The following is a 12,223-nucleotide window of genomic DNA, read 5'->3' as shown; positions in this document are numbered from 1 at the left end:
AATCCTTAAATGTTTATGAATGGGTTTGCAAACAATGTAGTTAAGCAATCAGGTAATGTGGCTAAGTAGGGATGCAGGTGGCGCTGTGGGTTAAACCACAGAGCCTAGGGCTTGCCGATCGGAAGGTTGGCGGTTCGAACCCCCGCAATGGGGTGAGCTCCCGTTACTTGGTCCCTGCTCCTGCCAACGTAACAGTTTGAAAGCACGTCAACGTGCAAGTAGATAAATAGGTACCGCTCTGGCGGGAAGGTCAATGGCATTTCCGTGCGCTGCTCTGGTTCGGCAGAAGCGGCTTAGTCATGCTGGCCACATGACCTGGAAGCTGTACGCCAGCTCCCTCGGCCAATAAAGCGAGATGAGCGCCACAACCCCAGAGTCGGGCACGACTGGACCTAATGGTCAGGGGTCCCTTTACCTTTACCTAATGTGGCTAGGTAGGCAGCAAGTTAAAATGCCTTGCTCCAAGGCTACTAACGGGTATCTGGAAGTGAAAGTTGTATTGAAAACCAGGACATTTTCTTCTGAGTAAACATGCTTATTATGACCTGTGACGATACTACATTGGCTGCCTATTTGTTTCCAAGCACAATTCAAAGTGCTAGCTTTGACCTATAAAACCCATACTCACACCCACAACACCATACATTAAAAACTTTCCCCAAAGAATCCCTGGAACTGTAGTTTGCCCTGGGCACTGGGCACTGTAGCTCTTGTGGGCAAACTAGTTTTTGGGGGGAGTGTTATCCAGAATGCCTTGTTTGTTCAGAACATCTATTAAGTCCCTACCAATCTGGGAGTGCAATGCACTTCCCATAGAAATCAGTGGCCAAGCTTCCACTGACACGAATGGATACACATTTACCCAGTTCTATCTTTTCCTCTGATCTATTTCATCATTTAATGCGCTACAATCTCTTATTGCCTCACTGAAGTTTCTTAAGCAATGTTATCAATGATTCTGATCAACAAAATATACTTTGCAAGAGCTTTTATTGCTAGATTAAAGCAAGTCTCCATGTGAGAGAACAGCATTAATTAATGTCAGTAAGAGCCAAACTAGATGCAACACAGGAGGTGTATAATCAGATCTCCTGATGGCTTTCTTTGTTGCTTAAGAGCAGCTGTGTGAGAGCAACAGAACTCAGATTTGAGCTGTAGCATGACGGAGGGAGGTATTTATGCATCTCTTTGAACTGTTTGTCCACTTTAAATTGTCCTGTATTTAACCAGGGTGCGAGCAGGGAGACCAATATCCATATTTTACAGCTACCCATGTTGTACAAAAGAAACGAGTGTATTAAGACTTACCAGCACCACAGAACAAAATATATTGTATATTGTACAATGAGCATACTAAGGAAAGTAGCTCACAAGCCATACATGTTCCTTTGCCTCAGTTTGTGTGTGTGGCCTTAACTCAAACTTGAATTCTGCTTTGTTTAGCTGGAAGAGCACCACCTAAGGCAAATGTCATCACTTCTCCATCCATCCAGAGTGACAGAAACACCTCACAGAGAGCCACTCCTTTACGTCTCCTCAACAGTGGATGGTCACATCTTATGTGTTGGCCAAGATGGATTGGTTTCCATTTGGAGTGCAAACTTAAAACTGAAGAAAACCTCTCTGATTCTTGTGAGTTTAAGAAGTGAGGTATTATTTAAAGACTGTGATATTTATTGATAATAGGTGTAAGATCTCCCTACTGAGGCTAAAATGAAAAGGAGATTGCTTTTCTGCTGTCCTAACAATCATTATCATTCTCTCCCAACACATTCACTCATGACTGTATTTCTCAAAATGATGTCAGCCAAGTATAACTGTGATGAAATTAACTCTGTCAAATGTATATATGCTTGTCTATACACTGAACCAGACAGATTAAAGGATGATATGAGTTATGTGGGTCTATGGTATCGTCTAAGGCAGCCTTTCTCAACCTTCGGTCCTCAGATGTTGTTGGACTACAGCTCCCATCATCCCTGAGCACTGGTCATGCTAGCTTGGGATGATGGGAATTGTAGTACAACAACACCTGGGTTGAAAAAGTCTGGTTTAAGGAGCCAAAAGGTTGAGCTCTATGAAATAAGAGAAGTATTTTAGCAGTCCCTGAACTGGTAAATCCTCAAAGGTTTGGGAACATGCCACTTATGTTCTTAACGTTCTGCCAAAGGATCGAGTCAAACACATGCATGCACAGAGGCTGACATGCAGAAGGGTTCATATGCCTGTTGCTAACAAAAGGTGCTGCCCTCATTCTGAAAATTGTGGGATAACCAGCCTCATATAACCACCATGCTTAAATGTAATTAATGCATCAAGGGGTTAAGGCCATTGACTAAGTTGTTCTGCCAGACTTAGCTCACCTTGGAAGGGACTAGGTAATCAAGCCTTTGTTCCCCCTCACTCTACCTGAGAAGCACAGCATGTGAAGAGGCTAAGCTGGAGCAATCATGGCTCTAATAAGCCACTCAAGTTCCCATACCAACAATTTAGGAACTTTGACTACTTTAACCAAGCCACGTTTTACTGCCTGTGCAACTTTTTCTGAATGCTGTATAGAAAAGTACACGAATCTGACCTTTGGATAGTTTGTAAGTAAACCATTTATAATTCACCAAACATGTGGTCTTTTTCTATACTAGGGGAAGTTTTGAAACTCACAAAAGAATAACAGCCTATATTTTAACACTTTACTTTGCTGCATGTTTTGTGATTTTAAACTACAGCTGAGGTTCTGTCACCAAATAATACTTGCCCCAAACCTGGACCCTGGCATCCAAGGAATTCTCCTTTATGTATTTATTTTTTCCACAGCGCAAAAAAAGGACAATGGTTATTTGTTTCAGAAGGATTAATAAAAGGCAGGAAAGAGGAAAAAGTGAGGAAACGGGGGGGGGGTGCATATAAAACAGGAAACAGAACGATAAATTATCAAGCAAGTCAGAAAGCAATTTTTTTAAATCCCAGGGACATTAATGAGGAACTCCACAGTGTGAAACATTTTGTGTGTATTTCCATAAGTGAATAGATTATGAACATATGGAATGAATGGGCAATCTCTGTTTAGCTAAATAAATCAATGCATTTTAAAATTCAGTTGGCCAAGAGGGCAGCCGACACCTGGCTGCCCCCTTAAGTAGGCTGGGGGTGGGCTGCTCGCAGCTCCAAGCCCCAGCCTGTGATTGTGTGACCGGCTACTGCCTGCCCTTACCCGAGGGTCCAATGCAGCTGGAGGTGGGCAGTGTCAGCCATCCCCTCCCCCAGCAACGCCTGGAAGATGGCAGCCTTTCTGAACCCACTACTGCTGCGCCATATGGGAACGGCTGCCCAGCCAGACTCCCAGGTGAGCTGATATTTTACTCTGTTAAAAGTAGCAATTACTCCCAGTAAGTCTTTGAACTATTTTCTTATTTATTTGGAGATTTCCTGTGCCTTAGTTTGAGAGTTCCTTGTTCAATTAACATTTTTATGTGCTCATTGTAAGCTGCAAGTGCTTTTAACTTGGTTGTTGGTTACCACCACACCAACAAATCACAAGTTTTTTCATAGGTTGTTACATTCAGGGGTTTCTTATTGCTGCTGCTTCCATCAGAACAGCCTCTGGCCTGGTTCAAATATGATGCTAAACCACAGTGTGATTGAGTCAGTGGGAAGAGGCATGTTAAAGCACTGTAGTCTGTTAATTTGGCTGTATTTTGGGGAGCGCCGGGCCATTTTTTCCGCTGGATTCTGCACCACAGCTTATCAGACTCGGCAGCTGAGTGATGCACATCTGCTGATAAATGAGAAGGTGGCAGCACATCCCCAGGCCCCTGCTCCAGTGGCTGACACATGGTTTTAGTAAACTATATTTTATTAAACCATGACTTTGTGTTCTATGCGAACCTAGCCCAGCGGCTTAACTACGGTTGATATGTTTCAGTTCAGATCAGACTTTTGACCATGTTCTCTTTTGGAGTCTAGGATGAAAATGAAAACAAACTACAAAACAGGAGACTAAAGTGGGTTTCCGACTCTATTTTAATGGCCCATTACAACAAGCTAATTATTGGAACCTGGTACGTAGTCAATTTCTGGGTTTCTCAGTATGATGGATATGCTACTACCATTTGAAAAGTGTCACAGAAATTTCACAAATTTGTTCATATTTATATAAAATGCGAACATATTTATATAAAATGTGAACAGCAAACAAGGAAGAGAAAATGGTAGGCAACACACCTTGTTTGTGTTGATGTTTTCTTGTTTCATTATGGTTAATGCAAAGTATTTATAGTTTGCTTGGAGTAAATAGGCAGTAAACTATAAGGTGCTGTTCCAGGTAAAACCACAGGACTCAGCTATACAGCTGCGAAGAAAACGTTTTGAATGTGCTGTAAAGTGCAATATACAATTGTGATACTAGATGGAGATGGCGAGCTATAGCAAATTCAATGCATTTTTCAAAACGATTTAAAAAAAAGATTTTCACAGTGTTGTAAACGTGTGTAGATTCCACCCGAGGCTCTGTGAGTCTGCTAAAGAATAAGTGGCCTGTAGGTATTTCATTGTTAATTCACTGCAGGAGCATCCCTGTGGTGTTAGTGCTGACATTTTGGATTTTTCTACTTATATGGTTGATTTCAATATGGCAGCACCCATTTCAGAAACATGGAGATTCAGGAGAGAAATGGTGTTGGAGTCTCTTGGAGTTCTGTGGCAAACCAGGAATCTTTTCTCATCCACACTCCTTGCCCTGTAGACATCTATTATAATTCAAGTAAAGAAAACAAATTATTGTTGTTTAATGAATGCTTAATCTGAATCCACCATACAATGCAAAATTAATCTGTTGAGTTTTGTCTAACGCAAGAACTAAAACAAGTTGTTTTTAAATCAAAGGTGGAGTGAAAATTGTAGTTTATTAACATCAACTGGCGTTAAAAAGCAACATTTACTGGGCTTTAAAAGTGTTTAATTAACATTGTGTTTTACAGTAACAGAGAGATACGACTCTATGAGCTCTCCAACTTAGAACCGTATTGCCAAATTGTGGCCCTTGAAACGATGCCTCTGTGTTTGGATTACAGGTATAGTTTGGGCTCAACAGTCTTAACCAAATTACACCCCCCATCCCCCGGTTTATATACCTTTCCCGTGAATATAGAAGAAAGAAGACATATAGTTATTTTTTATTTCTAACATTTCCTATATTATATTGAGCTCAGATGAGACTAAAACCTATTTAGGAGCAGAAATACAGAATTAACGCCATCTGATTAACTGCAGTTCTTACTCTTCTAATACCAATGGGAAAACATACAATCCAACTGCCTCTGTTTACCAGGCACAGCCTGTCCTTTCTTATGCCAGTCCGAATTTTTCTCCTCTTTTATGCTTCTGGGAACTCTGCTGTACAGCTGCAAATAAAATGTTTTAAGTGTGTTGTAAAGTGCAATATATAAATGTGCCACTAGATGACGATGGTGAGGTATGGCAAATTCAATATACGTATTTTCCAAAACATTTTTTAAAAAAGCATTTTCACAGCATTTTTTAAATACATGTGTGGATTCCACCATGGAGATGCCTTGTTTAAAATTTCATTCATGGAAGCTCTTCAGGGTTCAGCTCTGCCCCGCCAGCATTTCTAGAAGTTAGACCTCAGAGCGGGGGAATAGACCCATCTTGGCTTTTGTACACATGTATTTATTCATTGTATTCGTATTCTTCCTTTTCTCCAAGGAGCTACTGTATGTATTGGCTATGATCAGGGTAGAATCTTCATTTGAACAAATTACAGAGACTGTATAATGCTTTTTCTTCCTGTTTAAAGTGTTCGGGGAGAAGGTGAATGTGTGATATCATATGGCGACGAGCAGGTATGTTGATAAGATCTGGTATGTTTTAATTCAGATATAAACTGAGAAAATAGCAGAGCTAGAACTTACTGAGTTTTGCTGTTTGTTTCTAAGAAAGGTATCCACAACTTGTAAAAGTAAAACACACAGAATATAGGTTTAAATATAATCAGAGATATTTTTTGCTGTTGGGCATTCGCTGCAGGATATAGACTACCCACCTCCTCCTCTTCTTTTAAAAGGTAAAGGCAAAGGTACCCCTGACTGTTAGATCCAGTTGCGGATGACTCTGAGTTGTGCGCTCATCTTGCTCTATAGGCCGAAGAAGCCAGCGTTTGTCCGCAGACAGCTTCCGGGTCATGTGGCCAGTATGACTAAGCTGCTTCTGGTGAAACCAGAGCAGCGCATGGAAATCCTGTTTACCTTCCCACCAGAGCGCTACCTATTTATCTGCTTGTACTTTGACATGCTTTCGAACTGCTAGGTGGGCAGGAACTGGGCGATCGGCAATCCCTAGCCCCTTCTGATCGGCAAGCCCTAGGCTCAGTGGTTTAGACCACAGCGCCACCCACTGTTCTTTTAACCAATAGTTAAAAATGACCATAGACATTTTTAATGCTGATTATAAATCTGGGTACTGATATGGTGGCATTCTGTTCAATACAGGGCTGTGTTAATATCCTGTTGATCAGTTCTGTGGCAGAAACACTGAGGTACGTGACAGTTTGACCAGGCCTATGTGGATTTTAACACAAATTGTTACCCTATTCCTAGGCAATCTTTCATCATCTCTGGCAACTCCTTAAAAAAAAAAATGGTCATATCGACACCACACATTTAAAATAAATGATTTAACCTAAAGAACCATGGGAACTGTAGTTTTTTAAGGATATAGGAATTGTAGCTTCAGGAACTATACTTCCCAGGATGATTTGGAGGGGGGGGGTCCGTGTGCTTTAAATGCCCATTAAATGTGTTTTCAATATATGATGTGGATGTGACCTTCCACTAACATGGCTGCAATCCGCACTGGATGGGTTTGGATGATGTGGAGTCCTCAAAAAAGCATCACCATCCTCTGCCCACAGAATGATGTCAAGTTCACTCCTCTCGTGTGCACTGATGGAGGAAGCGGAGTGGGGGGGAGCGCACCGCCTCCGGCAGTGCGATCCCAGTAGGGTATCATCATGGCTGCTCCCCCACCTGCGCTGGGCACCCCACCCCCAGGATGTGCACCCCACCCCTGCAGGTAGCATGCCCCACCCCCAGGATGCGCAGCAGCCCCGCCCCTGCCTGCTCTCCGCCCCCCCCCCCCGGTGCTGAAAAATGAACCTCCGCCACTGCTTGTGGGCAATTCTGCCCACCAAAATTGTGGCCAGAAGAATTCCCACCAGCGGTAGCCCATTCTGCAGGTAGGGAGACTGACAGTTATTTGCACGTTTGTTGATACACTTTCTTAAAGCTCCTTTAAAACAAAACAAAACAAAATCTATTGGGGCATTATTGCATCAAGACAAACTTTGTAAGAATAATTTCCTAGATTGCTAATTCAGAATAATATGTTTGGTGGTGAATCCAATATTGTCAGGGTTTCATTCTTCCATCCTAACAGTGTGTGTTTGTGTGTGTGTGTGTGTGTGTGTGTGTGTGTGTGTGTGTGTGTGTGTGTGTGTTCTGATAGGAATTGGACAAAATATCCACCCGTGGAAGAAATCCCAACCATTTCTGCCAATGCTATTTATGAGCAAGAAAATATCACCTTCATTCGCTGGAAGGTTCATAATGACTGGGTGACAAAGGTAAGAGCACTTCAGACATTTGTGCTGTCTTCTACATGTTCATCTACTATCTTATTTCTGTTAACTGTGAAGGATTCAGATAATTATTTCCCATGAGCAGGCGGGTGCAGTTGTTTGCATCTGCTTTGAAGAGGTTTTTGAGGAGTATTCTTATTTCACGATCCCACCATATTATTTGTAAGATCATTTCTACACAGCACATCTTACCCCACCTTCTTTTGGGAAGGTTGTGCTTCTCCTTGCTTTCCCCAGATTTGCCTTTGTTGCTCCATGGTATTTGCCTGGGATATCCTTGGGACACTCTGAATTTCATAGGATTTTCCTTTGCACATTTGCTATTGCAGATTCAATATATCCCTTCTATGGAATCCATCATCTCTAGTTCAAATGATGATTGCGCTGCCCTGGTTATAGGTAAGTTGGGCATTCTCTAGCAGAATAAACATGTCAGAATTTGAAGTTGAAGTAAGATTTAATAAAAGATAGCAGTCATTTCTCCTTCACTTTTTAAAAAAGAGGATAGTTTATTTTAGTTGATCTCATTGTTATCCAGCCTACCTTCCAAGGAGGTCAGAGCAACAGATGTGCTTTCTTCTGCTCACTCTCTATTTTGTCTTTTCAAAAGCACTTTCTGCGTAGAGTAGCACGAAAGATAGGGACCGACCTAAGGACTCAACCACAGTCACGTGACTCAAATGGTCGAACAATGTTTTGAACCCAGGTACTCTTGGTTGTAGTCCTCATTCCACTATGTTATTCTTCCCCCAACAAATGTGCAGAAAATTTGTTCATAGGAGCACGAAGAGACGCCTTATACCAAATCAGACACCTGGTCCATCTAGCTCAGTATTGTCAACAGTAATTGGCAGAGGATCTCTATGGTTTCAGGTCAAGAGTGTTTCCCAGCCCTACCTGGAAGCACCCAGCAGTGAACCTGGGAGTAGAGATGGAAGGATCAGTCAGTTTCGTTTCTCTCTGTTTCTCAGTTGCGCACCCCGGAAATGATGTCTTTCAGCTTCTGCCTTCTGGAAGAAGGTACAGGGTTATAAAGACTAGGACTAGCCGCCTGAGAAACAGTTTCTATCCAAATGCAATTTTGGTTTTAAACGCATTGTAAGGTAGTCTCTATGGGAGTATCTTGTATTTAATTATGGGGTATCAGAGTTTTTAGAGGGTTGACCAGGCTGGGATAGCAGGCTTGTTGCTTTTTGAATGTCTGATGTAGATTTTTTCAATTTCATTGTTCTGTATGGGACAATGGCAATAAAGATTATCGTATCGTATCGTATCATATCATATCGTATGTCTCCCAATCTTAAATTCAGTTGTCCACATTTTGCAGCAATTTGCAGTTTTCCTTCTTAATTGTTTTTCATGAAAATTCATCAGCATTTTAGTGTGAATTTCTCCTAATAAGCACATTTGCACATGAAGTTTTGACTCATGTGCACATTTTTGCAAGCAAGTTCCCTAATATATGCATTTTTGTAAACATTGGTTGCAGAACTGCATTGGATCAATGTGAATTTTGAAGGATAGCTGTGTTTCAGCTTCCATATTATTTTGGAAAGTGCAAATTTGATAGATTTGGCTTTAAATGCACACTGAATTGAATTTCTCCTCCCTGGTGACCTGGAACTTTGCATGGAAAGCATATGCTCTACCACCTGAGCTTACAGCCCTTTCCTAGGAATAGAATCAATTCTCTCTCTACCTTGAGGGCTTTCAGTTTGTCTTCCTTCCCTTCCCATGCAACTCTTCTATTTTCTTGTCACAGGTTATGTTAGCAGAACCAAAAATGTGAAGCATCGCTTGAAAACTCTGATGGGTTCCAGCACTGTCAGCCATAACAAATTTGCCCCACCAGCTACTGCTTCTCCAGCAAGGCGCTTTCAGTGTGATGAATCTGTTTTTAAGGTGCACAAAGGAGTCAAGACCTTTGACTTCTGCAGAGAAAGCAATATTCTTGTGACTGGTGGTTTGGACCGGAATATCCGTCTATGGAACCCTTATGTTCCTGGGTAAATAAAGCTAAAATGGGTTAAAACTTGCCTATTTCTATCCTTTTGCTAGCTGATGGCTTTGAGGTATTTTTTTTAAAAAAACTATCATTATGTTGTTTCAATGCAAACGTTCTTCACAGAAGAGCAAATCTTTAAAGAATAGTTCCAAACCGTAATGTGTATTTGTGCATGTGTTTGCAACTGCAGGCTCTTATGTTTCAGCCCTAAACATATGTAAAAGTGAAAATACTTTGTTGGTGTGAATACAAGCCACCTCCAAATATAGACTTTACCCGTAAAATGAGAACCCTGCTTCTCTGCCTTAGCCTGATTATAGGGCTTTATACAAGCCACACTGGTGGGGGAGGGAAGTGCAGCCTATGTTCAAACCAATATGGTAAGTCTTTTGGATGCTGCTGTTGTCTATATAGTGTGCATGTTGCTTCTACACAGAGTGCATCAGAACAGGGCCCTGCCCTGAGAAGCTTACAATTTAAATAAAAAGAATAAAAAGTGGAGGTAGAGAAGCAGCAGGGATTACAATTAACCTTCCCCCTGACAAATTGTTATTAGATGGATTTCACACATGCCACCCAAAAGCACATCTGAGGCTCTCTCATGCTATTCATGAGCATATGCGGTGGACAGAAATGCAGTGTTCAATGCACTTTTAAATGGATTGGTGGCTGTGCAGGAGGTGTATTCACAATTGCATTTCAACCTTACTGTGAATGGAAGTGCTCATAGCTGTCAACTTTCCCCCCTTTTTAAAGGGAAATTCCCTTATTCTGAACAGGATTCCTCACAAGAAAAGGGGAAAGTTGACAGCTATGGGAAGTGCTTTATCTTATTAATTTTACAGAAATCTATAGGCTCTCTGATGCTTGATTGCTGAGCAAATTACTCCTAAGTTAACCAAAAATATGTTTGCCACTACATTAGGTGGCCGATTGCAATACTGCGAGGACATACTTCCCCAATTGGTTTCCTATGCATTGCTCACGGCAGTACAAATATTTTATCAGTTTCTCTGGACAGCACCATCAAGGTAAGGGTTTTGATCGGCAATGAACTACTTGGTTTTTTTACTACTACTACTAGTACAGTTTGTATACCACCCTTCATCCAAAGACCCCAGGGCAATTCACAACAGAAAGATGCAAAATGAGAATACAAAATACATAATAAAACAAAAACAAACTAATAACCCCAACCCACAAACACATAAAAAAAAGCCATAGAATGTTCATCAGTCAAATGCCTGGTTGAAGAGAAACATTTTTGCTTGGCACCTGAAGTTATGTAATGATGGCACCAGGCGAGCCTTCCTAGGGAGAGCATTCCACAAATGGGACAGGCTATGACCACATAGCCTGGATTCTGTGGATTGTCTATAATAAGTGTGTCTAAGTACAGATCTCTGTGTGCTCTGCCACTGAACTATCGTGCCTCCTCCGCTTGCATCAAACACAGAACAAAACCTGCACATCCCTGCAAAGGTTTCTTCAGTGTGGTATCATATGCAATTGCCATGGTGTCATATGAAATTGCCAGTCATGCTTGTCTCGTATGCCAGATGGCCTATTCATCCCAAGCAAGGAGTCACTATAATGTCCGGGGGTGGGGGCGGAGATGTCACAACTCGGGCAATCAGACACACACTGAAATGTTGGTTTGGGCTTTTCTCTCTCTGTGTGGTTTAGATTCCCAGATACAGGATTTTGCAACATACGGTCTACCTAATACCTGAAACCGGCACGGAATGTTTAGTAGTGTCAGAGTCAGTGATCAGTGCTAAAAAGTAGAAGGAAGGGTGGATGGAGATAATGGTAGCCATAGAATTAAACCTCTGCACAAGCAGCTACCTCTTCCTAGAGGTACAGTTCGCACCTCCAGTGTTGCAATATGATTGCTTCTCAATTTGCTAGAAAGGAAGTAACAGCTGGAGGCTTCCTTAGGTGTTCGGTGAATCCATTTTTCTCACACACAATTTTATCCGCATGTGTTATTGAATAACCACTAAGTGCTAATAGGTCTTATAAGTCACGAAGAATGGCAAATCACTGTTTTCACTTGTAAGGTTTCACTTAAAAGTTCTGCCTCATGGAACTCAAAATCTTAATGTCTTAATACCTGGGAAAGAATCGGGGGAGATATATTTATATATTTATATATTGTGACAATCTCAGGAGATAACTGGGCTGATCAATTTATTTTTTCAATCATTTACCATGGGACAGTTTTTGTGCTATCAGGGCAATAGATTTGTGATATGGGTGACAGCTTTTCTGAACTCGTATATTTCTTCTCAAAGGTCTGGGATATTGAAGACCATTCCTGCCTCCTCACAGTCATGCCCAAAGCCAGCCAAATCAGAGGGGAGATGGAAGCCTGCTACTTTTCACCTGACTTGCAAGCCCTTTATGTTGCAGCTGAAACTTTTGGGCTCCTACAATTCCAATATAAGTAGGCAAACAATATACCAATCTGCTATAGACATTGAGTCAAGCACAATCTATACATAGTTTCTTCTATGGGCAGTGTGTTTGAATGTTACTACATAAAATCAAATGGGTGGTGA

The 12,223-nt window shown here is 41.5% G+C and overlaps 1 protein-coding gene across 9 annotated transcripts in view; it reads left to right on the top strand.

Moving 5' to 3' along the window:
• LOC309378377 (cilia- and flagella-associated protein 337-like) overlaps positions 1 to 12,223 on the top strand; it is a 36,814-nt gene that overhangs the window by 5,182 nt on the left and 19,409 nt on the right. For 7 of the 9 annotated variants that reach the window (XM_081926428.1, XM_081926431.1, XM_081926432.1 and 4 more), the window contains exons 2-11: positions 1,444 to 1,632; positions 3,964 to 4,058; positions 4,977 to 5,069; positions 5,816 to 5,861; positions 6,507 to 6,553; positions 7,522 to 7,639; positions 7,984 to 8,053; positions 9,417 to 9,660; positions 10,585 to 10,690; positions 11,957 to 12,108. In XM_081926428.1, coding sequence (XP_081782554.1) covers positions 1,468 to 1,632; positions 3,964 to 4,058; positions 4,977 to 5,069; positions 5,816 to 5,861; positions 6,507 to 6,553; positions 7,522 to 7,639; positions 7,984 to 8,053; positions 9,417 to 9,660; positions 10,585 to 10,690; positions 11,957 to 12,108 — 1,136 coding nt within the window. In that variant the 5' untranslated portion in view covers positions 1,444 to 1,467. Of the gene's footprint in view, positions 1 to 1,117; positions 1,173 to 1,443; positions 1,633 to 3,963; positions 4,059 to 4,975; positions 5,070 to 5,815; positions 5,862 to 6,506; positions 6,554 to 7,521; positions 7,640 to 7,983; positions 8,054 to 9,416; positions 9,661 to 10,584; positions 10,691 to 11,956; positions 12,109 to 12,223 lie in introns of those variants that run through there. The other 2 variants (XM_081926429.1, XM_081926435.1) reach the window with 2 other exon arrangements.

The sequence above is a fragment of the Podarcis melisellensis genome, assembly GCF_964234715.1.
Source record: "Podarcis melisellensis genome assembly, chromosome: 9".
Lineage (NCBI taxonomy): Eukaryota > Metazoa > Chordata > Lepidosauria > Squamata > Lacertidae > Podarcis > Podarcis melisellensis.
This window is presented reverse-complemented; position numbering and strand designations above follow the sequence as displayed.